General features: G+C 39.0%; 1 protein-coding gene across 4 annotated transcripts in view; it reads left to right on the forward strand.

Annotated features, from left to right (window-relative positions):
- slit3 (slit homolog 3 (Drosophila)) overlaps positions 1 to 27813 on the forward strand; it is a 601438-nt gene that overhangs the window by 336258 nt on the left and 237367 nt on the right. For all 4 annotated transcript variants that reach the window (XM_061891595.1, XM_061891594.1, XM_061891593.1 and 1 more), the window contains one exon: positions 27601 to 27672. In XM_061891595.1, the coding sequence (XP_061747579.1) occupies positions 27601 to 27672 (72 nt within the window). The remainder of the gene's footprint in view (positions 1 to 27600; positions 27673 to 27813) is intronic.

Raw genomic sequence — 27813 nt, forward strand, 5'->3', positions numbered from 1 at the left:
ATTTGTGGATAAGGAAAGTTAGAGTGGAGCACAAAAAAAAAAGAACAAAAAAAAGGCGACGGCTCCAGGCGGCGGCAGTGGGACCGTTTCAGATGTAGTTAGACACATTTACTATGATAATTCTGGAAGGTCCCTTATCTTCTTATTGTTTTAATAGTGTTTTAGTGAGATTGTAAAGTCATACCTGAAAGTCGGAGGGCTGCGGTGAACGCCAGTGTCTCTCAGAGAAGCCAATGGAGGAGCCAAGATCACAGCTGCAGGATGAGGTCGCATAATCCACTGAAGTCTCCGGTAAGAGCCGACTTAAGATCACAATTTTCCCATCCAGAATCTTGCTGGTTGACGTAGAGAAACATGTTCGCTTGACCGCTTTGTGTTAAAGCTTCACAACAAAGAAACACCTGCTGTGTTTCGGTGCTAAAGACAGCTGCAATCCACCGCTTTCCACCAACAGCATTGTTCTTTTATAGTCTCCATTATTAAATGAACAAATTGCAAAAGATTCAGCAACACAGATGTCCAAATTACTGTGTAATTATGCGATGAAAAGAGACAACTTTTAGCCGTGTGTGGTGCTGGGCTAATATGTCCGCTACAACCCGAGACGTCAAAAACATGCGTCATCATTCCGCGACGTTTTCAACAAGAAACTCCGCGGGAAATTTAAAATTGTAATTTAGTAAACTAAAAAGGCCGTATTGGCATGTGTTGCAATGTTAATATTTCATCATTGATATATAAACTATCAGACTGTGTGGTCGGTAGTAGTGGGTTTCAGTAGGCCTTTAAAATGCAGTATTATATCGATATGTGACATTACACACAGTTTGAACAATAACACTGTTTGATTATAGGATAATAAAACCAATGTCGCACACATTAACATGTGTTTCTTGTGCGTAAATGTGCGTGGCGTCTACACACATAGTGAATGCTGCTGTTGTGATAAGTAAAAATAAGAGAACCTTCGTATTTTTTAATCTTATAAATGCGTTAATTGAAATTCTTCCTCCAAGTACCACCTCAGGGTACACTTTTGCCAAGTACCACCATAATGACAACATTAAAATGCAGTAGCGTAGTAGGTATAAGTATTCATTAAAAAAGGGTATAATATCAATATGTGACATTACACACACTGAACAATAACAATGCATTTGAATATAGGGAAATAAAACACTGTACTTTCGTCAAGTGATTTTATTGTTATTTTTTTCGCGGTTTGGAGCCCGTTTGATACATTTTGAGGTGAGACTGCCGCAGAACTAAAGCGCTGTGAGCAAAGTGCTCAGTCGGCTTTAATCGTGCTCACATTCACGCCGACGTTTTTAAAGCGCATGCAGAGTTAGATGATGCTGCCGCTTGATACTTGGAATGCGGCTAGCGCCATCATGATTGTGTGATTTTGTTGTTCGCGGTGGTATTAGGGTGCTTCATGTGGACTTTGTCAGGTGCACTCTAAGATATAAAATGTTGGATTTAATTGATGAATTTAAGGCAATCTTTCCCACAAAACTCTGTCTATTAAGTGTTAAATAATATGATTATCTGCAAAATCGATGGTCACACATATCAGAAGTGAAATTGTGTAAAGGCTACAACTTTGTGTAATTGCCACTATTCATTAATTAGAACGTAATGACACTTTGTTCATTTCATTGACGGAATTACCTTGGATTTAATCAACAATATTCATTTGGATTCAAGTGTACTATTTAAAGTGCTTTTAGACTTTGGTTAATTAGGATTGAATTAATAGGTGGTAAAGACTACAGATGGAAATGAACTGAAAGCTGAAACTGGTGCACTTATTGATTCTAGATGAATACTGTGAGGATTTAGTGGGGAGAAAAACTGCATCTGGAGGTTGCCTACAGCCACAAGTTTTAATGCCATTGTTCTATTGTGAACACCATCCAGTGGTTCATTGAAAAAAGGCATTAGTTGGAGTAATGACATCTCTGCTTCCCAAACTTACCCAAATATGTAATTAATCGCCATACCGATAGGATTAGTACATTAGTACCTCGATGTTTTGTCAGGAAAATGCTTTAAAAAGTCTAAGACCAAATTGTACAAAAACCAAAGCAAATAAATGATTAGTATTGGGGGAAAAAAATGTATTCACATCCAAATCACGATTCTTGTCTACACATTTTCAGGAATCGATTTTTTAAAACATGTTTTTACGTCAAATCCGTGCTTACCCGCTGCGTGTGTACATCATACCGGGAGCTTTTGTAACCTCTTTTTATTATATTTCATATACCAAATAAAATATTGCGAGAGTAGGTTTGAAACGAGTATCGTGTTGATTTGAGGATCGATTCTGAATCAAATCGTCACTCTATATCAGGCCTGGGCAATTACTTTGCCACGGGGGGCCAAATTTAGAGAAAAAAAATATATGCTGGGGGCTGGTATATCCATCTATCTATGTGTATAAATATATATATAATATATATACACACATCTGTGTGTGTATGTATGTATAGATCTATGTGTGTGTGTGTGTGTGTGTGTGTGTATATATGTATATATATATGTGTGTGTATATATATATATATATATATATATATATATATATATATGTGTGTATGTATATATATATATATATATATATATATATATATATGTGTGTATATATATATTATATACATACATGTATACATACACATATATATGTAAGCTGTAAAAATGTACTGTACAGTACATATATATATATATATATATATATATATATATGTATGTATGTATGTGAGCTGTGAACATGTACTCTGCAGTATTTGTGTGCGTCCTATTTTTAGGAACACTAATACAAACACTAATAAGAAATATTATCAAAATCAAAATATTATATATTCCAAAAATATGTTTTGGTTAAAATAAAGATAAATACTGTACTTAAATATCTGCTTGACTTGTGATTTCAAAACAAATTATAGAATATGAAATTTACAATATATGTTAGGATTATATCTGCTGACTTTTTTTTACCGTAAAATCAAGGTTTTTTTCCACACACAGTAAGACACTAAAACATTAAAAAAAATAAAAATAAAACTACAACGGTTAAAAAACCCCGGCATCAATGTTGTTTGAATTTTACCGCTGAAAAACAGTGCTATTGTTTCTCCATCCATCCATCCATTTTCTACCGCTTATTCTCTTTCGGGGTCGCGGGGGGCGCTGGCGCCTAACTCAGCTGCAATCCATTTATTCAATTTTTTTATATGTTGTAAACATAAACACTGTTTTTGCTGTAAAATTCTGGTGACTGAGCTGACAGTTTTCAAAGTAAAATTTGTAAAAAAAATTTGCAGCTTGTGTAAAAAAAATATATTGTTAATGTATGTGTGTGTGTGTATATATATATATATATATATCACTCATTGTTATAAGCGGCCCTCATAACTGTGTTAAAATGTCAAGCAAAAGTCCACAAATTCTCCCTTTTTTTGTTTTGCTCATCTATCTCCGGGGTTTCTTTTGGCGGTGTGCCGACGTTGTGTTGGGAAAAGTTCTGTGCGGAACGTACCGCTGATAAAACTTTCGAATTAGACGACGAGGACACCGAGGAGGATGGAGGACGAGTGGGAGGCGAGGCCAAGGGCGACACCAGCGGCCCTCGAAAGTTTAATGTCTGCTAAGGTCAAAAGAGAATTTGTATATTCAGTTTTTCCACTACATGGTACCCGCTTGGCGGTGCTATCTCTATATATGTTTCTAAAATCTGAAGTAACCAATTTTTTTGTGTGGAAAATGTTGAACTTTACACAAAAGCGTGTCCTGGCTGGTACACCCACTGGTGTAGTGTTGCCCCGGTATTTAGAGAGATGTTATTACCCATGTTAGGGTTAAATTGATGCATATTGACACGTATTAATCTGTCATATTAAAAAAAAAAAGAAAAAAAAAGCATCAATCTCCATTTTGTATTTTTTGGTTCACAATAGTTAGTGTAAAGCCTTACAGGATATTAAATATCATAATTAAATGTAAATGGATATACGTGCTTTGCATTTGACAGCAATTTCTTCATTGTCGTAGCAACCGTGACATAATTAATTGTTGCATCATCTCCTGCTTTGTGCGGCGTTGCTGCGGCCTTAATGTGCTCGCATGAATCATTAAAGAGAGTTCAGTGGGAACGGTTCGATACTCCGCAATCAGTGCAGAGTGAGACGCCTCGTCTGTTCACGTCAAGTCGCATCCGTCTCACCTCTGATCTGGTTTGGGGTCTGGGGGGGGTGGATAGGGGGTTCGCTGATAGGAGAGATTAGCGATTGGTAAGACCCCGGACAGCTGAACCGCCTGGTGGGATTTACGATCCACTGTAAATACGCAGCAGACGGCGTTCAACCCCAACAACCCCCCTTGCAATGTTTTAATAAAGCCAGGTGCGCACCCGACAAACACACACACATACACACATTATTGTATTTCTTACCTTCTTGAGACCTGAGAAAAATGCCTTGTTCTTTAGGACCACCCTTTCTAGATTTATAAAAAAGTGTATTTACAACATTAGTGAATTATATTTATATAGCGCTTTTCTCTAGTGACTCAAAGCACTTTACATAGTGAAACCCAATATCTATGTTACATTTAAACCAGTGTGGGGGGCACTGGGAGCAGGTGGGTAAAGTGTCTTGCTCAAGGACACAACGGCAGTGACTAGGATGGCGGACGCGGGAATCGAACCGGCAACACTCAAGTTACTGGCACGGCCACTCTACCAACCAAGCTATACCGCCCATTAATAATATACTGTATTTCCTTGAATTGCCGCCGGGGCGCTAATTAATTTAAAACCTCTTCTCACTCCTGCGCTTACCAAAGGCATGCGGTAAAAGTAAGCACGCGCTAATTATTTTAAAACCTCTTCTCACTCCGGCACTTACCAAAGGCATGCAGTAAAGAATTGAGTGTGATGTAAGCTTGGACCTTAAATCCTACTGAATAGCTATTAATCTTCTTCCCTTTATGCGATCTCAAATTACCGGTATTGAAATCAGCCTCCTCCATTTTGAAATGATGACGTCACAAGTTTGACCAGGCGGTAATACTAAGCATGCGCTAATTATTTTGTGAAGCGAGTTTGACCCAGCAGTAATTCAAGGCAGGCGCATACTATTTGCCCTGCGGCAATTCAAGGAAATATGGCATACATACTATGCAAATATAAAAAAGCTTGTTGTGAAAAATTGCGCGTGTCCGCCTTTGTAGTCCATTGGGACACCATCGTCGATAAGCTTCTTTTTCTCTACCTTCTTGTTGCCATTTCTAATATAAAGTAGTGTAAAGTTCCTACTTATATCCGTCAGTAAACTCACCATGAAAGCGCTAAAACATACCGGTGTAGTGAGTTTACATTATTCACCCAAGGAACTTTAGTTATTAGAGAGTTCCGGTCGGACGTTTTTTCACGGGATTAGGAGATGCTGCTCTGTTATTGATTGAAGTAAAAGCTGAATGTCATTAAAACAGTTAGCGCCATCTTTTGACACTTCTCCCGCTCCCATCCTTGCACGCTACACCGCTACAACAATGATGACGGGGAGAAAACTAATAATAATATAACTCCTTTAATGCGCCGTATAATCCGGTGTGCCTTATACATGAAAAAAAGATCAAAACGAGACTATTCATTGGCAGTGCGATTTATAATCCGGAAATACGGTATATAATATTAGCTAGAAAATAATATTTCAAAGAAGCTTTATATCACTTACTTTTGCTTCCATTTATTAATAACAACAAACATCTCCTTTTCTCTTCTTCCTCTTGCACTCCTTTGCCGTCACTTTCATGGATCCTGACACGAGAGTGGAGGATGGGCCTCCTAAAAGTGAGCCCATCATTTATTTAGGCTCGTTACTCACCACGTTTTTTTCGTACTTGGAAGATTTGGGGTCAGGCTGAAAGATATCAGTGTTGGAACAGCGGTCGCTTTCTAGAGAGGGACATGATCGAGATGCAGTGGATGCGAGAGCAAATGTAAACAAAGCAAAAATGCCGACGCGGCATGAAAAGATGACAACCCTGTGACAATATGGACGGGGAATAAAAATACAATGATTGTGATGGAAGATGGAGCGTGTGATCACAGGCGGGGAGGCAGGGAGATATTAATTATTGATGCAACAAATGTCTGACTGACTGACTCGATTTGATGCTGGACTCTTTCCACACCGCCACGCCTGTCAGATCCACTCCAAGTGATGAGGGTTACCTTCCCTCTGCATAAACAGTCTGACATTAAACACATCAACTATGCAAAATAAGCATTATTGTGTGAATGCAGTGTGTGAATGTTGTCTGTCTATCTGTGTTGGCCCTGCGAGGAGGTGGCGACTTGTCCAGGTTGTACACCGCCTTCCGCCCGATTGTAGCTGAGATAGTCGCCAGCGCCCCCCGCGAACCCAAAAGGGAATAAGCGGTAGGAAATGGATGGATGGATGCTCCAAAGCATTCTACACCAAAATTCAACTATCTTTTATTAGACTTCTTCTTCTTCTCCAGATTGTGCCGCGCTCTACCTTCCACATTTTTCACCCCATTCGAACCGTTCCAACTTTAAACTGTTCAGCCTATTCGGGGATCGCGAGATTTCCCTTGATAACACCGCAAATTCCCAGAATTTCCTGAATTCCATACCAAAGACTATAGAAATGGGACTCATTACCTCCCTGCTTGGCACTCAGCATCAAGGGATGGAATTGGGGTTTAAATCACCCCCAAAAAATTCCCGGGCGCGGCCACCGCTGCTGCGCACTGCTCCCCTCACAAGGACAAGGGTACTTTAACTTAATTAACCTAACATTTTTCCCACTCAAAATGAATTGGCCATTTTTCTAACTTTCCCCATTTCTACATTTTCAACCTATTCATAGCCACCAGCAGCAAGAGCTAGTCGGACTGAGAAGGCGACAATTTCCCCATTAATTTGAGCAAGGTTGAAAGATGTGTGGATGAGGAAAGTTAGAGTGAAGCACAAAAAAAGAAAAAAGGCGCCGGCTCCAGGCGGTGGCAGTGGGACCGTTTCAGATGTAATAAGACACATTTACTAGGATAATTCTGGAAGATCCCGTATCTGCTTATTGTTTTAATAGTGTTTTAGTGAGATTGTAATGTCATACCTGAAAGTCTGGAGGCGGTGAACGCCAGTGTCTCTGAGAGGAGCCGAGGAGCCTGGATCACAGCTGCATTTTTGAGCTTCAGGATGAGGTTGCATAATCCACTGAAGTCTCCGGTAAGAGCCAACTTAATATCACAATTTTCCCATCCAAAAACTTGCTGGTTGACGTAGAGAAAGATGTTCGCTTGACCGCTCTGTGTTAAATCTTCACAACAAACAAAGAAACACCGGCTGTGTTTTGGTGCTAAAGGCACACATTGCAAAAGATTCAGCAACACAGATGTCCAAATTACTGTGTAATTATGTGATGAAAAGAGACGACTTTTAGCCGTGTGTGGTGCTGGGCTAATATGTCCGCTACAACCCGAGACGTCACATACGCGCATCATCATTCCGCGACATTTTCAACAAGAAACTCTGCGGGAAATTTAAAATTGTAATTTAGTAAACCAAAAAGGCCATATTGGCATGTGTTGCAATGTTAATATTTCATCATTGATATATAAACTATCAGACTGCGTGGTCGGTAGTAGTGGGTTTCAGTAGGCCTTTAATTTGGACAAAAAATGAATTTGTTTTGTAAACTGGAAAATGTCAAATTTTTCCTGAAATTCCAGGAAATCCCTAATACCGTTTCTCAGTTCAACATGTTGCTACTTTAACATTCCTCGACCGATTTGTACATTTCCAACACCAACCATTCATTCAGACCATTTAAAAAAAAAAAAAAAATCTTTTTTTTCCTAGAATTCCTAATTTTTGGGGAAATTCTAATTGAAATAAATGGGACATTCTTTAAACTCCGACATTTTTCACACACACACACACACACACACACACACACACACACACACACACACACACACACACACACACACACACACACACACACACATATATATGTATGTGTGTGTATGTATGTATATGTAAATATATACATTAGTTATGAATTAGTTGTTGATTTACAAAGCCTTTATAAACCATATAGTGAGCCCTTTGTTGCCCCGTTGCCTCGTCGTCATACCTTATATGTGCACTTTACAATAAAGACCGGCATGTATTGACTAATATGAGCGTAGAACAGTACCTTTGACCTGCCAGAAACTGTGTACTAAAAACGTTTATTAGCAGTTTATATATAATGTAGACCGCTTCTAGTAGTAGCTCAGTATTGTATTCCTGGCAGCAGGTTCCTTGGTGTATTAGGACTTTTTTTTCATTTTTTATTGTTGCTCCTAAATCAACAACCCTCTGCATCAGCAGTTTAAACACTCTCCTCCAAATCAATCCCCGCTCCCGAATTGAGATGCGATCGCTGCGTTTGACCCCAGATGGAGGTCGCCTTCATATCCGGGCCCCGGCCGTTTGGCGATGATGAAAATCGACTGTGCCGCCGTTTCTGTCGCGGTGAAAAATTAAAAGAGGAAATTTGCATGCGGCGATGACTTTTGGGCCGGGCGCCCGATAATGAAATGGCACCAATTTGTGCGTCCCCAAATGTGAAATGAATCTGCGCGGGTACGGGCAGAAAGATGCCAGGGAAGATGAAGGGTTTTTGACTCAAAGGTGTGCTAATTGCAAACAGCTTCATCTCACCTGTCAGGTTGTGCAGTTTATGAGCAGATGATTCATCATGTACAACATCTACTCTGTCACTGAATGTGTTGCACTCATCTTTAACAAGCTTGAAAACACCTTCAGATCTGCAAGATTGGCCCGGAGACTCGTAGGACCATGTAGGACCATGTAGGACCATGTAGGACCATGATCTCAGTCAGGCTCTTTTTAAACACAGGTGGATCATTGTTTGTTTTGGCAACTTCAAACATGTACATGCTACATTTAGGGCCGAAATAAAGACAGTTTACATTTTCGCTTTATTGAAAACACTACTTTGCTATAAAATGCTACATTTCCGTGATTTTAACTAAGGCTACAACTAACAACTAATAATAGAATTAACTATTATCAATATAATGTATTTACTATAATCAACTAATGATCTACCATTGTAACAATATGTTGACTAATCATTGACTCTTTTTACAATTCGCTGACAAATCACTTAGTCATTAATAATCATTGACTTTTTTATGTTTAGTTGACTATTTTTTTAAATAGTCAACAAATCATTGACTATTTTAATGATTAGTAGACTAATCATTTAAATAATCGATGAATCATTGACTAGTTTTAAGATTAGTTGACTATTCATTTAAATAGTCGACTAATCATTCACTATTGTTATGATTAGTTGACTAATCATTTAATTTCTCACCCTCTCATTGACTATTTTTATGAGTAGTCGACTAATCATTTAAATAGTCGACTAATCATTCACTATTGTTATGATTAGTTGACTAATCATTTAAATAGTCGACTAATCATTCACTATTGTTGTGATTAGTTGACTAATCATTTAAATAATCAACATATCATTGCCTCTTTTTAAGAACATTTTACTATTCATTTTAAATAGTTAATTAATTATTGACTATTGTTAAGATTGGTTGACTAATCATTGACTAGTTTTACAATTCACTGACTATCACATAAACAGTCAACTATTGACTATTTTGTATGATTAGTTGACTAATCATTTAAATAGTCGACTAATCATTCACTATTTTTATGATTAGTTGATTAATCATTTAAATAGTCGACTAATCATTGACTATTTGAAGATTACTTGACTATTTGTTTAAATAGTCAACTAATCATTTAAATAGTCAACATATAATTGACTATTGTTATAAGTCAACTAATCACTTAAACAGTTGACTAATCATTCACTAGTGTTATGATTAGTTAACTAATCATTTACATAGTCAACATACCATTGACTGTTATGATTAGTCAACTAATCGTTTAAAAAGTCGACTAATCATTCACCAGTGTTATGAGTAGTTGACTAATCGTTTAAATAGTCAACATATCATTGATTATGTTTATGATTAGTAAAATAATCATTTAAATAGTCAACTAATCATTCACTATTGTTATGATTAGTTGACTAGTCATTTAAGTAATCAACATACCATTGACAATTTTAGGATTTTAGGATTTCATTTAAATACTTAACTAATTCTTGACTATTGTTATGATTTGTAGACTAATCATTGAGTAATTATTTAGCGCATTTATTTTTGTTTCCTTAGCAGCACACTATTGAGTTCTGGCAACAAATGTGTTTTCCTACTCCCTAAAACAAACGCGACTAATCTTCTATTCCTTGTAGACTCGGTAACAGACAACTAAGTCGACTATGTTTGGTCAAATGACGATTCACAAGCTTATCTTTTTGAAGCAAATGTGGAACTTGAAGACAAGCTATTTCAACATAAATGGAGTGCTGACCCAAATAAACAGGGAAAAAAACACTCCTGCCATACAGACAAGAGTCCATTGCGTGAGTCACACTTTATATTGACCATGATACATGCAACACATTCAGCGTGTTATTACAACCACAGTACAAACACTGCATGGCTAGCTGTGTACAAACAGAAGATGAAATCATACTTTACAAATACTTTAATTTGATTGTTCATGATTTCCTCTCAGTACTGGTTAGTGTCTTTTCACATCGTGTTGTATATTACAAACTCAAACACGCTTCGTTTTGACGCAATTACCCGCTTATCTCTTTCCGTAGATAGCTTTTGCGGCTAATACAGAGTTCATAATCTAAAAAAATAACAATAGCAATGTTGCTACAGTTTGATTATTATACAGGTTATGGAACATAAATAAAGTATTTTTGACGTTTTTTAAATGTAATTTAAAGTGATTTAGAGGTAGAATGGGTCGCTCCTTATAGCCACCAAGAACGAGCCGATGTTTACATGTTGGAATGAACAAAAAAAAAAACGAAAAGCTTGTCTCATAAGGATTGTGAATAACAGACAGAATTCTGTTTGTCAGATTTTAACAAGAAAGTTAGAGTGTCTGCCCTAAGATCGGTAGGTTGTGAGTTGAAACCCTGGCCGAGTCATACCAAAGACTATAAAAATGGGAGCCATTACCTCCCTGCTTGGCACTCAGCATCAAGGGTTGGAATTGGGGGTTAAATCACCAAAAATGATTCCTGGCGTGGCCACCAATGCTGCTCACTGCTCCCCACACCTCCCAGGGGGGTGATCAAGGTTGATGGGTCAAATGCAGAGAATAATTCTGCCACACCTAGTGTGTGTGTGTGACAATCATTGGTACTTTAACTTTAACTTCAAGCTTGGTGATATATCCGATAGTAGGAGGGTTTTTTTATCCTTTGAGGTCATATTTCGCTGTTTGTTGCATTTTGGTTGTATTTTTCTTGATTGTAAAATATGTCGATCAGGAGGGGTTTAATGTTCATGTGTTGTCAATATTCAGTGTTTATCGTTCATAGTTAATATTGTAAATCTCACATTCTTTATTTTCATGTACATTCTGGGTGTCGGATTCAGTAAAAAAAAAAAAAAAAGTCCAATACAGGTTTTCAGGCGGTCCGTCATAAATTTAGCATTCATTATTATGAGGTTTTGTATTAGTGTTCCTTAAAAATAGATAAATCGTCCCCCAAGACATTTTTTTTCATCAAAATGTGGCCCCTCTGAGGCAAAATAATTGCCCAGGCATGGTCCTGGACTTGCTGCAGGTAGCGTCTGTGAGCAGATAATACTGTATCATGTCTTTCGGACTTGTCAGGTCGGTGGTACATTCTTCGCTCACATTAATTTTGGACTGCTATATAAAAATGTGGCGTTTTATTCCAAACACGCTGCAAGTACCGTCTGTGTCGCTGATTGATTGAACGCCACACGCCATGCGCATTTTTGATGCATCCGTTTATAGTAATATTTTGTACATGCAATGTATATTATCTTTAAATTTAATACAATTTTCATATAATAGTGAAGTGAAATTAATTTTTATTTACATAGCACTTTTCTTATTTACATAGTGAAACCCAATGTATAAGTTACATTTAAACCAGTGTGGGTGGCACTGGGAGCAGGTGGGTAAAAGTGTCTCGCCCAAAGACACAACGGCAGTAACTAGGATGGCAGAACCCGGGATCAAACCTGCAACCCTCAAGTTGCTGGCATGGCAACTCTACCAACCGAGCTGTACTGCCCCAATAATAATATAATATTACAAAATAAATGAATAGGCAGCACGGTGGTACAGGGGGTTAGTGCATGTGCCTCATAATACAAAGGTCCTGAGGAGTCCTGGGTTCAATCCCGGGCTCGGGATTTTTTTCTGTGTGGAGTTTGCATTTTCTCCCCATGACTGCGTGAGTTCCCTCCGGGCTTTCTCCCACCTCCAAAGACATGCACCTGGAGACAGGTTGATTGGCAACACTAAATGGTCCCCAGTGTGTGAATGTGAGTGTGAATGTTGTCTGTCTATCTTTGTTGGCCCTGCGATGAGGTGGTGACTTGTCCAGGGTGTACGCCGCCTTCCGCCCGAATGCAACTGAGATAGGCTCCAGCACCCCCCGTGACCGTGAAGGGAATAAGCGGTATAAAAATGGATGGATGGATATCTACAAATGCGGCATAGCATATTGATGCGATATGTGCTTACAACTAGCCTAAATAGCATGTTAGCATGGATTAGCTTGCAGTCATGGATTGACCAAATATGCCTGATAAAGCACTCCAGCAAATCAATAAAATCAACAAAGCTCACTTTTGTACATTCAAGCACAGCATAAAACGTTTGGTGGGCAAAATGAGACAAAGAAGGAGTGAAATAAAACACGTCTTTCTGTGGCAGCATTGGAGAAAGTTGTACATTTAAACAAACTACTGTCAGGCTTTGACTTGGATTAACGTTCTTTCTTCGACGCAGAGGATGATTTGCACGAGCGAGATGGGAATGTGAGTACATCTTTTTATTTAACACTATAACTAACAAAAGACAAACAAAAAGCGCTCACAATGGAGGTACAAAACTAGGCTACAAAATACAAACATGAAACAAAAACACTTGCTCGATGGCATGAATAATTGACATAAACAAAAATACTTTGCACAAGGCAATTAACTATGAACTATAAACAAAACTTACATGACATGGAACTGTGAACAAGGGCATCATGGTAGGAACAGCATGGGTAGGGTGTAGATGCCAGGCGGAAGACAGAAAAAGAATGACTTAAATAGTAGCTATGATGATTAGTGTGAGGCTGAGAACAGGGACGTAAATAGGAGACCAGGTGAAGCTAATGGGTTGGCATGGAGACGAAAACAAACCAGGAAGTGCAAAGACAGAACTAAATGTCCAAAAAACTAAACATAACCTGACCAAACATGGCAAAAAACAAAACAATCTTACAGGCGTGACAACTACGATGAGTTCAAGGATGATGAGATGGCGACTTGTCCAGGGTATACACTGCCTTCCGCCCGAATGCAGCTGAGATAGGCTCCAGCACCTCCCACAACCCCAAAAGGGACAAGCGAAAAATGGATAAATGAATACATACATTTTTTTTTTTAGAAGCGCCACCGAGCCCTTGAACAGGGTGGAAACAAGGCGAGTATTTCCCGCGTAATAAAGACGGCGGTTAGCGACGGCACGCTCGCGAGGCCCCTCAACGGTCGCCTCCGTGCTTTATGACATGATTTGTGCCCACGAGGGCCGGGCAATCCTCGCTAATGGCCGCCAGAGTCCCAATCAATAATAGATCATCTATGTTAAAACACTTAAGCCTCGCCGACTAACGCCCGACTTGGGATTCTGCCGCCTCGCCACCGAGCGCGCCCGCGTGCCCTGGGTCCGGTTAATCCAGTTAGCGTCCCTGGTAAGTGACGGCCCCCGGCGTGATGATGAATGGTAATTTGGATTCAACATAACTGGACTAACGAGCGCACTAATGACTGCAAAGCGAGGCCGGACAGCTCGCGCTCGGCGGCCCGGCGCCACGCATACCAATGAGGCGCTCGCACACATGCGGCGGGGAGTGCTTTAATAAATGCGCGCACACTCGCAATTGTGTATATACTGTACGTGTGTGTGTGTGTGTGTGTGCTTAATGAGCGGTGGAGAGCAGCCTAATATGAAACTGATTAATTAATCAGGATTCAGATGTTCTAACCAGTCGGATTAGATGGCTTTTTTCCCCCCTTCATTGATCTTTCAACTTTTTAAAAATGTTTTCTCTCTCGCTCGCTCTCGCCGCTGACGACAAAACTGATTAATGAGAGCAGAAGAGAAGCGCTCCGTCATGTTTTTTTTGTTTTTTTTTCCTTTAGAAAATAGATGGAGTCGCTTTCATTTTTCATCTTCCCCTGATTTCAGTTCATGTTCTGGCATACTTGCCAATGCTCCCGGATTTTCCGGGAGACTCCCGAAATTCAGCGCCTCTCCCGAAAAAGAAATGTTCTCCCGAAAATCTCCCGAAATTCAGCGGAGCTGGAGGCCACGCACCCTCCAGCTCCATGCGGACATGAGTGGGGACAGCCTGTTTTTTTCACGTCCGCTTTCCCACTATACAAACAGCTTTCCTGCCCAATCACGTTACAACATCTACGGATTTTGATTAAAAAACTGCACACACAAGGAGACGAAGCAGAAGAACGAGGAAGTTACAGCCATGGCGACGCCGTCTGTAATAGAGTGAATTTATGTTGTCTGTCACCATCTCCTGGTGAATGTTGGCTATAGCGTTATGGGGTTGCTTTTGGATTGGCCAACAATTAAGTGGTGTTGCGCACCTGACCGAAGTGACACTTGCCAGTACGCAAATGGCAGAACAAAGGTTACTCAAATAGTGAAAGGTACGTGTTGTTGTTGTTTTTTTAGTAACCAGCAAGCAGTATTTGATAGGTGCTCCGCCGTTTTTTTCCTAACCTAACGTATATTCCGCTCTACTCCGGTATTGAGCACTGTATAATGGATAAGCCACCAGTATTATTTTTAAATATTTAAAATTAGTATATCCATCCATCAATTTACACCACTTATTCCCTTTTGGGGTCGCGGGTGCCTATCTCTGCTACAATCAGGCGGAAGGCGGAGTACACCCTGGACAAGTCACCATCCTCATCGCAAAATAGTATATTAAAATAGTAAAACAAGACACAATTTAAAACACGTAATTAAAAAAATATACAATCGGGCGGAAGGCGGGGTACACCCTGGACAAGTCGCCACCTCATCATAGCGCCCCCCGCGACCCCAAAAGGGAATAAGCGGTAGAAAATGGATGGATGGATGGATATAACAGCCATGATTTTTTTCAAACGCTACATTTAATTTTTTGTATTATCGTTATGTAATTATTTACAGTATTTAATAATATTTATTTAGATAATATTTGGCCATAGAATATTATTTTCAATCATGATTTCTTTTGTTGTTATTTTTGCATTTTTTGTATAACACAAGACGGTACAATGGCGCTTAAAAGACAAAGAAAAAAAAAAGCAGACTTTTTTTAATGTTTTTAAACAAAACAAGTAAATTACATGTGCAATACTCCATCAATGCATTTGTCATATTATGGAGTAAAACACTCACATTTTTCCAAATATAATTATGATATTGGAATAATATTTATGATCCAATAAATAAAAGGTAATTATTTTTCGTGGTTACTCATATCAAGTGCAGTAGACCAATGGTTCTCAAATGGGGGTACTTGAAGGTATGCCAAGGAGTATGTGAGATTTTTCAAAGATATTCTAAAAAATAGAAAAAATTCTAAAATCCTTTATAAATATATTTCTTGAATAATACTTCAACAAAAAATAATGTAAGTTCATAAACTGTGTTGACAGCTAGATTTTTTGGGGACATGTTCCATAAATATTGATGTTAAAGATTTCTTTTTTTGTGAAGAAATGTTTAGAATTAAGTTCATGAATCCAGATGGATCTCTATTACAATCCCAAATTGAATCACTTGTTTATTTTTCAAGAAGTTTTTAGTTATTTTTATATCTTTTTTTTCCAAATAGTTCAAGAAAGACCACTGCAAATGAGCAATATTTTGCACTGTTATACAATTCAATAAATCAGAAACTGATGACTTAGTGGTGTATTTTATTTCTTTATCTTTTTTTTCCAACTAAAAATGCTTTGTTCTGATTAGGGGGTACTTGAATTAAAGAAATGTTCACAGGAAAAGAGGTTGAGAACCACTGCAGTAGACTTAAAAAAGTCACAATTTTACCAGAGTACATTTGTAATATGATGACAATAAAGTGATTATATTCCAAGAATGCAGACCTAGTATCATGAACACAAATAAGCAGTAAATGACCAAAACATGAAATTACGAGCATAATCTGCAGTATAATGTTTGGCACCACCTTGAGGTTAGAGATAGTCGCAACTCTTAAAGGGTTCATGTCTTTTTTTCCCTGCCCCTCCAAAGGAGTTAGACGTGAACCAGCAGCGTGACGCGCTGATGGATGGAGGATGTAGCGCCATGACGTTTGGCCCAAGTAGCACACGCACATTTGTGAACACTTTCTTTCAATCTCTATGGGACCTAAAAAGGGAAAGAGCAATGGCTGCATAATTTATGATCACTTTCCTCCACCAGCGCCAGAAAGAGATGGTGTGTGTGTGTGTGTGTGTGTGTGTGTGTGTGTGTGTGTGTGTCGTCTTGGCTTTAGCCAAGCACAGCAACTGTCATAACTCATAAGGCGAGAGTTGCAAGGTGACTTTACAGTTTGTAACTCACACAGGCGTACGTGCATACCTGCTCTCACACGAGCATCCTGACGTTTATCTTAGCATTCCGCCATTGGTCCTTCATCTATTTTATGGGTTTTTATGGGTCTTGTTTTCTTTGTGCATGATTTTGGCTGTTTGGAGAATTTACTAGATAGTGGAATTTAAAGGCCTACTGAAATGAGATTTTCTTATTTAAACGGGGATAGCAGGTCCATTCTATGTGTCATACTTGATCATTTCGCGATATTGCCAAATTTTTGCTGAAACATTTTAGTAGAGAACATCAACGATAAAGTTTGCGACTTTTGGTCGCTAATAAAAAAGCCTTGCCTGTACCGGAAGTAGCAGACAATGTGCGCGTGACGTCACGGGTTGTAGGGCTCCTCACATCCTCACATTGTTTATAATCATAGCCACCAGCAGCAAGAGAGATTCGGACCGAGAAAGCGACGATTCCCCCATTAATTTGAGCGAGGATGAAAGATTTGTGGATGAGGAAAGTTAGAGTGAAGCAAGAAAAAAAACAAAAAAAAACTGGCGACGGCTACAGGCGATAGCAGCGATTCAGATGTTATTAGACACATTTAAGGTGTGTGTTGTACGCACCTGACTCAGATTGTTGCTGTCGTGCCGCTCTGCGTGCGTCACGCCTCTCCTCTCCGCTCCGCCGCATGCCCCGCCTCCTGGCCTTCATCTTGGTCAGGACCGCTCCTCTCCGCCCGCTGTCGGCCCGTCGGCTGCGTCTCTCCACAACAGTAAATAAAGAAATAGAACTCAACAAAACAGAATTTAATAAAATAATTAATATCAGGTAAAAGGTAAAATAATTAATATCAGGTAAAAGCCAAAGGTGGGTCTTAAGCCGGCTCTTAAAAACACAAGCTGTTCTTTAGACGAGGGCCATAATGGTGGAAAGATGCCATCCCATGACTCTGTGTCCTGACTTTCGGAATAATTAGTAGATGAGTGCCGGAGGATCTAAGGGTTCATAGGGTAAAAGGAAATCTGAACGATAAGAAAGCCCGATACCATAAAAAAACATTTATAAACCTTCTGGTCTTCTTGTATTAATATATTAGTGTCGCCGTGTTGCCTCACGTTGTTACCTCATCTTTTCTATATGTCAGCGGCCATCATCCAGCTTCCCTCCCCGAGTCCTTGCCGTCCTCCACTACATGTGTGTGGTTCCAAGCAGCAACATTTGTCAGTTCACACAAACTATAATTTACGTCCTACGTCAAACGGCCTCAATAGTTCTACTCGGCAGAATTTGAACCGTTCTTCCAAGAACTCGGGTCGTTTTTCGGGGCCCAAAAAAGGTTTGTTCTTGATGCCTTTTGTCACAGTGTGCCATGAAGGCCTGGGTTTAAAGTAAACATATAGAAGCCGCAATGTCGAACATATACGCGCGTTCCCTTCCAAACACAGCAAGTCAAACGTTATGATTTGGAGTCAAAAGCTGCAGTGGGGCTGAAGACGTGGCCGTAAATACCTCTGCCGCTAATTATCTCGGCCCCTGCCGTGCCTTTTGGGCTTCAAACACTTGCTGCTTTCCCAGGGTGGTTTCCAATGGCAACCATGTGGAAATGCCCATTTTGTTTGGGATGGCTTAAAGTACGGGAGTTTGTCTGGTTCGTCGCTGCACTTTATTGACGTAGCACACACTCATACACACAGACACACACACACACACACACACACACACACACAATGCATACATTTTTTGTACACCACTGTGGTGTATGGTGAAACAGTTACTGATAGGAGGTTTTAGCTCAAAATCTCACGATACATGGCCCAATTAATTCTTTCCTTAACACGGATCAATCGTCCTGTCCCCTTAGCAGAAAAACAGCTGATGTTTCCACCCCCATGCTTCACAGTAGGTATGGTGCTCTTGTGATGCAACTCAGTATTCTTCTTCCTCCAAACACGATGAGTTGAGTTTATACCAAAATGGATACATGGATGATACAGCAGAGGATTGGGAGAATGTCATGTGGTCAGATTAAACCAAAATATAACTTTATATGTATGTATATATATATATATAAATTATTCAGCATCAACGAGTTGCATTTACTGACTCAGCAAAATAAGAGGTGGGAATTTGGACATTCTGCCCCCTTTCCCCAAAAAAAAAAAAACAGTAACAAAAAAATCCTTAATATCCATATTGAAAGAGATCTCTTTCGTGTCGAGGAGGTAAAATCCTCATGTCGCTCCCTTGCAAAGAGGAGCTTGAGGGCGACAGACGTGCGAAGGGGCCATCAAGGGGTTAAACCGAGGCGCCATGAGAAGCAGTCAAGTGGCTGTGTGTGGGACCCCACCTCATCATCATCCTCCTCCCCGGGCTCTAATGAGGCCCGGGCCAAGATGCTGAGAGCTCTTCATCAAACCCAAAGAGCCCTTTAAGCTCTTTTGATAGTCGCAGCCTTTTCAGCGCTTGTGTGGGAAACACTCACACGGCTCAATTCCTATTAGGCTTTAGCAGAGAATTGTACAAGTAGAACAAAAAAGGAAATTAGCACGTGCTACTATGGTATCCTTTCCATCCTTAGCCTTTCCATTCTTAGTAACTGAACTACGGTGTGGAACAATTTACCTTGTGGATCAATAAAGTTTGTGTAAGTTTAAGTCTATCCAATCTACCTGCAGTTCACTATCTTGTCGAATTACATGAAACAAAGATTGTTTATTCACCACAAACTTTAAATTGGGTCAAGCTGATTAGAAAAACAAGTGCTGACCAAATATAAAGTACAAGACCTACATTTACATCCAATCATATAGTGCTAAATAATAATGAATAATGAATGTTTATTAACTAAAAATGAAGTGCAAATGAAAATACGTCTCGACAACTTTAATCATAATTTCTGCGCTTAAAGTAGCAGTGGAGTGAAAAAAACAAGTTTATGTTCTTTGTTGTGTTTCGTTGCATCCATTAAACCGTATCCAATCGTATTCACAATCCGCAAAGTATGTGTAAACATCTCAAAAATGTAGTTGGCCTTTTTGAATATTCTGCTCCGAGTACCTTGGGAGATTTCCGTAGTTTGGACGTCACAATGGGAACACTTCTGCACTATGACCATATTATTAGGTCAGTCACACTGGAAATACACAAAGAATTGGAAAGAGATGTGCTGTTCATCATTCACAATACTTATGGGAACTCTACTGCAGGAGGACCATTGTTCGATACCCAGACAGATCCAGAATGCATCTGACAGACTCTTCAGTGCAACTTTTGTTGTTTCCTTTGCCAGTAATTGTATTTTGATTAGTGTTTCCTTACACGTATGAGCAAGGCTTTGACCTGAGTGCGTAGGCTGCAGTAAAGGCACATGATAACATCACTCTGCTTCTTCCACCCACCCATCTTTGCTGACACACATACACACACACACAATGGCTAATTCTACAGAGTCTCCACCATCAATGATTGCAGAGACAATCGTACTGCGTCAGAGAGACCACTACAATTTATATATATATATATATATATATATATATATATATATATATATATATATATATATATATAAAATACAGACAATAGTTGGTGTATGCATTCAGGCTTACTTTAGGGCTGGGCGATATGGCCTTTTATTAATATGTCTATTTTTAGGCCATGTCACGATACACAATATATATCTCAATATTCACAGCAGTATGATGATTTCATGTGTCTACATTAAAACATTATTCTTCATAGTGCATTAATATATGCTCATTTTAAACTTAATGCAGAGAGGGAAATTACAACTAAGTCAGTTGACCAAAACTGTATTTATTAAACAGTTATTAAGCAGTGGCACAAACATTCCTGTCATTTCCAAAACAGAAAGTGCAAGATTGTCAGAAAGTGCAAGATTGTCAGAGACATTTTAAAACAAGCTATGAGTGCACTTTTGTGCATGATGTCACCAAGATGACATATCAAAACAACACTAAATTAAAGTGCACTTTTTGTACAGAACATCACTACAATAGTTTAAAACGAATAAAGTGCACTTTTATGCATGATGTCACACAATATATTTAAATAACTGTCAGATAAAAATAAGCTGCATAATAGGAAATCAAGCAGTGTATGTCCTTCCCTATGTGGTAGGTTCCTGCGGACGTTATCTCCTTCTGTTGTTGACTATTATTGACATGTGGGGTTTCAAACACTCTTCATTCTCAAGCGGGTGACTTTTCAAATGATGCTACAAATGTGTACATTTGTAGCAACCCTTTAGCCGCATACTTGACATTTTCCCAGTTGTCTCTTCAACATCTTCCCGCTTGAAGCCAGACTACCGCCAGACGATGGACCCCCCGCTGTTTTAATTGGGAATTAATTATTCCTTCATTTGTTACCAGATTCGAACCTTCTCTCTCTTGTATTACCACTCGCATCGCACCGCTAGCATCACAGCTAATGTTACCTCTCTGCTCCACGAGGGGCAGTATGTGACGTGTGTAAGAAGGTGGGCTTGTTTTATGTCTCTGTGAGAAGGAGAGACTAGAAAGAGTGAGAAGAGCATGTAGTGTAATGCCCGCAGCCAAAAGCAACTGCGTGAGAACCTTTACTCGAATATCACAATGTGGTCAATTTCTATATCGCACAGAGACAAACCCATGATATACCGAGTATATCGATATATCGCCCAGCCCTAATCCGATGGCACTATTTGCTGCACATCGTCTCAAGTATATTAGTTAAATAGTATCAATTAGCGATTAATTTACAACAATACTCTGCACTGAACAGGATTTGCACTGCACTATTGTACATTGTACCGTATCACACTGCAATACTGATATATATATATATATATATATATATATATATATATATATATATATATATATATATATAAAACATTACAATGCACTATTGTATGTTGTACTGTATGAAGCTGCAATATATATATATCGGGCCGGTATAGCTCGGTGGGTAGAGTGGCCATGCCAGCAACTTGAGGGTTCCACGTTCGATCCCTGCTTCCGCCATCCTAGTCACTGTTGTTGTGTCTTTGGGCAAGACACTTTACCTACCTGCCCCCAGTGCCACACTGGTTTAAATGTAACTTAGATATTGGGTTTCACTATGTAAAAGCACTTTGAGTCACTGGAGAAACGTGCTATATAAATAAGTTTCACTTTACATATATACATATGCATACATGTACATATGAACACATGCATATATATACATATATGTAAATACATATACAGTGTATGTATGTATGTATGTATGTATATATGTATGTGTATATATATATATATATATATATATATATATATATATACATATATATATATATATATGCACTTTTTTTTAACAACAACCACTTATTTGATGAATTTGACTGCAATTTTCCAACGATGTTTGTGGTAGTAGTAATGTAAATGTTGTTGTAGTCTAATAACTAAGCTAATAATGCTATAACAAATGGTCTTTTGTTTTAAAAAGCCAGCTGCTCATGACACAAAACATCAGCTCCTCTCGGGCACCAACAAAGTTTTGTGTATTTGAAAAAAAAGAAAAATCGAGTTTCCTGCAGACCCGCTCTTAATGTAACCCCGACAACACAGAGGGTATTTAAAGCGGCGGTCAGCGTGAAATACAATATATGCACACAATATATAAATGATCTGCACTGTTTATGTTGCCTAATGCAGAGCAGTCACAACTGTATTAAGGCGGAGATGTTTAAGTGTGGCGGCGCGAGGATAACTGACAGGGAAATTGTAGGTGGGGGAGGATTGTTATTCCACAATTAAATTATATAGACTCGCTGGAATCACCCCTGACAGAGCTGACCGTAGTGTGTGTGCTTTTGTGTGTATGTGTGTTCTTGTATTTCCACCCTTCTTGAGACATTACCAAGGAAAAGTTAAGTTAAAGTGCAAATGAATGTCACACACACACTAGGTGTGGCCAAATTATTCCCTGCAATTGACCCATCACCCTTGTTCACCCCCTGGGAGGTGAGGGGAGCAGTCGGCAGCGGCAGTGGCCGCGCCCGGGAATCATTTTTGGTGATTTAACCCCCAATTCCAACCCTTGATGCTGAGTGCCAAGCAGGCAGTTAATGAGTCCCATTTCTATAGTCTTTGGTATGACTCGGCCGGGGATTGACAACCTACCCATACACTCAAAGTAGCTTCCTTATGAGGAGGTGTGAACAAGTTAGGACATAAATCAAGGTACCTAATATGGTGACAGAAATTGAAATGTGCCCCCTTTGGCCAAAATGCATTTAAAAAAATAAATACATATGTATATAGAGACATACTGTAATAATAATGGGAGACCAGGCTTTCTGCTCCGCTGCTCCCAGTCTGTGGAACGCTCTCCCTGACCACCTGAGGGCACCTCAGACTGTGGATGCTTTTAAAAAAGGCTTAAAAACCCATCTTTTAAAAAAAGCCTTTGTATGGACATGCACGATGGTTCTAGCTATTGGGCTGTTTCTAGTTTTATATTGTATTTATTTTTATTATATTTTTATTATTATTATTACTATTGTTTTACACTGTGGCACTTTGAGGTTGTTTGTTCAATGTAAAGTGCTTTTTTACAAAGAAAAAAATCTATTATAACTAGAAGTAAATATAGATTAGAAACTAATTGCAAACAAAAACTTCAACAACAAAAACATAAATGAAATCATTTTTTTCTCACAATGTGTCGACTTTTCTTATAAAATTGGGAACAATTTCTCTTTTTTTCTGTTTCTGTAACATTGCAATATGTTATTGTAAAATTATTACTTTTTTATGTACAAATTATTACTTTTTTTATGTACAAATTATTACTTTTCAATGCAAAATGGTGACATTTGTCATATAAAATTCAGACTTATCACAATATTGCCAATGTTTTTGTTGCTCTTGTAAAACGGTGCCATTTTTTTGCCATCATTTTGCCAAGTAGGATCCCCATTATTATTATAATATTGCCAACGTTTTAAAGTTTTCTTCAAAAATTGTGACTTATTTTGGGTAAAATTGTGATTGTTATTGAGTAAATTTCCAACATTTATCATAATATTGCACAAAAGTTCAGTTTTCTTGTAACATTTTGACTTTTGTTATTATTATTATTATTTATTATTATTAATACTACCAGAATTCTAAATTTTACTTGTGAAATTGTAACCTTTTTCTTGGGAAGTTCCACCAAGCTTTTTATATTTGCATAGTATGTATATATTATTAATGTTTTAAATACACTTCTTTGTATATCTAGAAAGGGTGGTCCTTAAAAGGTAGGCATTATTCAGAGGTAACATTGCAATATCTTATTGTAAAATTATTACTTTTTTATGTAAAAAATATTACTTTTCAATGCAAAATGGTGACATTTGTCATATTAAATTCTAACTTTTATCACAATATTGACAATGTTTTTGTTGTTCTTGTAAAACAGTGCACTTTTTTGAGTAAAATGACGACTTTTATCATCATTTTGCCAAGTAAAATTCCCATTATTATTATAATATTGCCAACATTTTAAAGTTTTCTTATAAACTTGTGCCTTTTTTCGAGTAAAATGGTGATTGTTAAAGAGTAAAATTTCAACTTTTATCATAATATTGCACAAAAGTTCATTTTTTTTGTAAAATGTTTACTTTTGTTATTATTATTATTTATTATTATTAATAGTGTCAGATTTCTATATTTTTCTTGTGAAATTTTGACCTTTTTCTTGGGAAGTTTCAACAAGCTTTATATATATATATATATATATATATATATATATATATATATATATATATATATATGTATACATTATTAAAGTTATAAATACACTTATTTATATATCTAGAAAGGGTGGTCCTAAAAAGGTAGGCATTATTCAGAGGTCTCAAGAAGGTAACAAATACAAGCGTGTGTGTGTGTGTGTGTGTGTTTAGAGGCGACCGAGTGTGAAACTCAATCTGTGCACCGCCAAGGCCACGGAGGCTATGCGGGCCAGCAAAGTGCAGGAAAACCCAGTCGGAAGAGACTGGGGAATTAAAGAGAAAGAAAAGTATTAAGATCAACATTGGGGGGAAGTGTATTTTAGGGACGAGTGGGTGTTCGTAAAAACACAGAGTCCGACGTAACGAGGCTTATTTTCAACGGTTGTGACAACATCTGCTTCCTGTGCTTTCAAACCAGGGGTTTCATTCAGGAAAACTGGAGTCTTTTTTGCCTCTCCTGGACTTCACGGGGCAAATATTTGTATAAACACGTTACAAAGCGTCTTCAGTTTTCGTTAGTAACGCGTTCCTAAAGTCCACCGAAAACCGAAATCAAATCTAAAGCATTGTTTTTTCCCCAAAGAGAAATGTTCCTTCAATTAATACAGACACTCAAAACTATGCACTCTTTTACAATGAAGCCACACTGGTGTAACACGTGGCTTGGCATTGTCTTGCTGAAATAAGCAGGGGCGTCCATGATAACGTTGCTTGGATGGCAGCATATGTTGTTCCAAAACCTGTATGTACCTTTCAGCATTAATGTTGCCTTCACATATGTGTAAGTTACCAATGCCTTGGGCACTAATACACCCCCATACAATCATAAATGCTGGCTTTTGAACTTTGTGTCCATACCAGTCCGGGTGGTTCTTTTCTTCTTTGTACCGGAGGACATGGCGTCCACAGTTTCCAAAAACAATTTGAAATGTGGACTCCTCAGACCACAGAACACTTCCACTTTGCATCAGTCCATCTTAGATGAGCTCGGGCCCAGCGAAGCCAGTTGTGTTTCTGGGTGTTGTTGATAAATGGCTTTCGTTTTGCATAGTAGAGTTTTAACTTGCACTTATAGATGTAGCGACAAACTGTAGTTACGCAGAGCGGTTTTCTGAAGTGTTCCTGAGCCCATGTGGTGATATCCTTTACAGGCTGATGTCGGTTTTTGATGCAGTAGCACTTGAGGGATCGAAGGTCTGTAATATCATCGCTTATGTGCAGTGATTTCTCCAGATTCTCAGAGTTTTTACTTGCACTTGTATGTACTTTTCAGCATTAATGGTGCATTCACAGATGTGTAAGTCACCCATGCCTTGGGCAATAATACACCCCCATACCATAGAGGTGCTGGCTGTCCTGAGTCGGGGCCCAGGATGGACCGCTAGCCTGTGTATCGGCTGGGACATCTCTGCGCTGCTTATCCGCCTCCGCTTGTGGAGGTGGCTCCACTGTGGACGGCACTCTCTCTGCTGTATTGGATCCACCTTGAGCTGGACTCTCTCGGTTGTGTTGGATCCACTATGGATTGAACTTTCACAGTATCATTTTAGACCCGCTCGACATCCATTGCTTTCGGTTTCCCTAGAAGGGTGGGGTTGCCAACATATGCAGTCCTCTCCAAGGTTTCTCATAGTCATCATTGTCACCGACGTCCCACTGGATGTGATTTTTCCTTGCCCTTATGTGGGCTCTACCGAGGATGTCGTTGTGGTTTGTACAGCCCTTTGAGACACTAGTGATTTAGGGCTATGTAAATAATCATTGATTGATTGATTGATTGATAGATAGATACCATCACAGAACGCAAATTACATTTCATTGAGAATAATTAGACTTTTTAGTGCAAGGAGCAGAAAGGGAAGTGGCCAGTCAGTTGTACTTAAGTAATATGCGCCACGCTGTGAAGCCACACCAAACAAGATTGACTAACACATTTCGGGAGGACATCCTCCCAGTAACACAACAAATACCCATAATCCTTTGTATCCATGAGACCCCTGACTATTTTATATGTATTACAGCGGGCGGGTGGCGGGGGGATGCGTTTCTGATAAAATGTTGGTTCGGGTGGATGACGACTTTGGTGATGCGGTTGCGGATGATATAATTGCCTATCCGCGCATCTCTATTGGCTACGTTGTATTCCATTTCGGAGTTAACCGAAAACAGCAAAACCTGCAGAAAAACAAAACACGGGAAATGTGCAAAAAAAAAAAAGCACAATTATACAGTGCTTAAAGTATGTTTCACTGTTAAAGCTGAGCAATAAATTGCTGATTGGCGCTCAATGGCGGCCATTTTAAAGACGTCTTTTTTGCCACTTGTGCCAACTTTTTTGAAACATGCTCCAGGCATCAAATTACAAATGAGCAAAGTTTTTCAAAAATTTACAACTTTTTCCAGTTGGCATATTAACTATCTTGTCTTGGCAGTCTATTCAATTGAATATAAGTTGAAAAGGATTTTGCAAATCATTGTATTCTGTTTTTATTTACCATTTACACAAGGTGCCAACTTCACTGCTTTCGGGGTCCGTACATGTAAATAATATGATGAAACAGTACATGATGGTGCTGATGCTGTAATGTTGGTCGTGTATCTCGGCCCATTGTTTTTTGCCGCAATGTAATTTTTATGAGCATGGCTGTATCCACCATCCCGTGAGCGCGTTATAAAACGACCAGCTTCACAGATCACCGGCTTTCAGCCGCCCTAGGAAAAAAAAAAAAGGCCCTCGCTTCCCCGCCCCTTGGGTGGCGTTGATGGAAAAGCTTTATGTCTTTGCATTTCTTCCCCATTTTCTCTCTTTGCTTTGTTGTGATGCATGGAAATCAATAGCGATGCGCTCGGGGAGCACACTCGCGCATTATGTCGGCGCGCGCGCGACGGCAGTCAATCCGCCGTTGATGGCGCTTTTTAGTTAAAATGCGGCGTGAGAGCTGATAAGGGACGTTCTGAAAGGCGAAGGGAGCGAGCGAGTTCCGGGAACTCTGCTAATGAATGTGTTGTTTCCTCTTCTCTTTCTCGCTCGCAGCACCCTCAACAACAACAACATCACCCTCATCCCGCTGTCCAGCTTCAACCACATGCCCAAGCTGCGGACGCTGTGAGTAGAACTGAATGTTTCAGTGCAAACCTTAAGCATGACTGAGGATGATCGACAGTCGTGGTCAAAAGTTTACATACACTTGTAAAGAACATAATGTCATGGCTGTCTTGAGTTTCCTATCATTTCTACAACTCTTGT

The sequence above is a fragment of the Nerophis ophidion genome, linkage group LG29 (assembly GCF_033978795.1).
Source record: "Nerophis ophidion isolate RoL-2023_Sa linkage group LG29, RoL_Noph_v1.0, whole genome shotgun sequence".
Taxonomy (NCBI): Eukaryota; Metazoa; Chordata; class Actinopteri; order Syngnathiformes; family Syngnathidae; genus Nerophis; species Nerophis ophidion.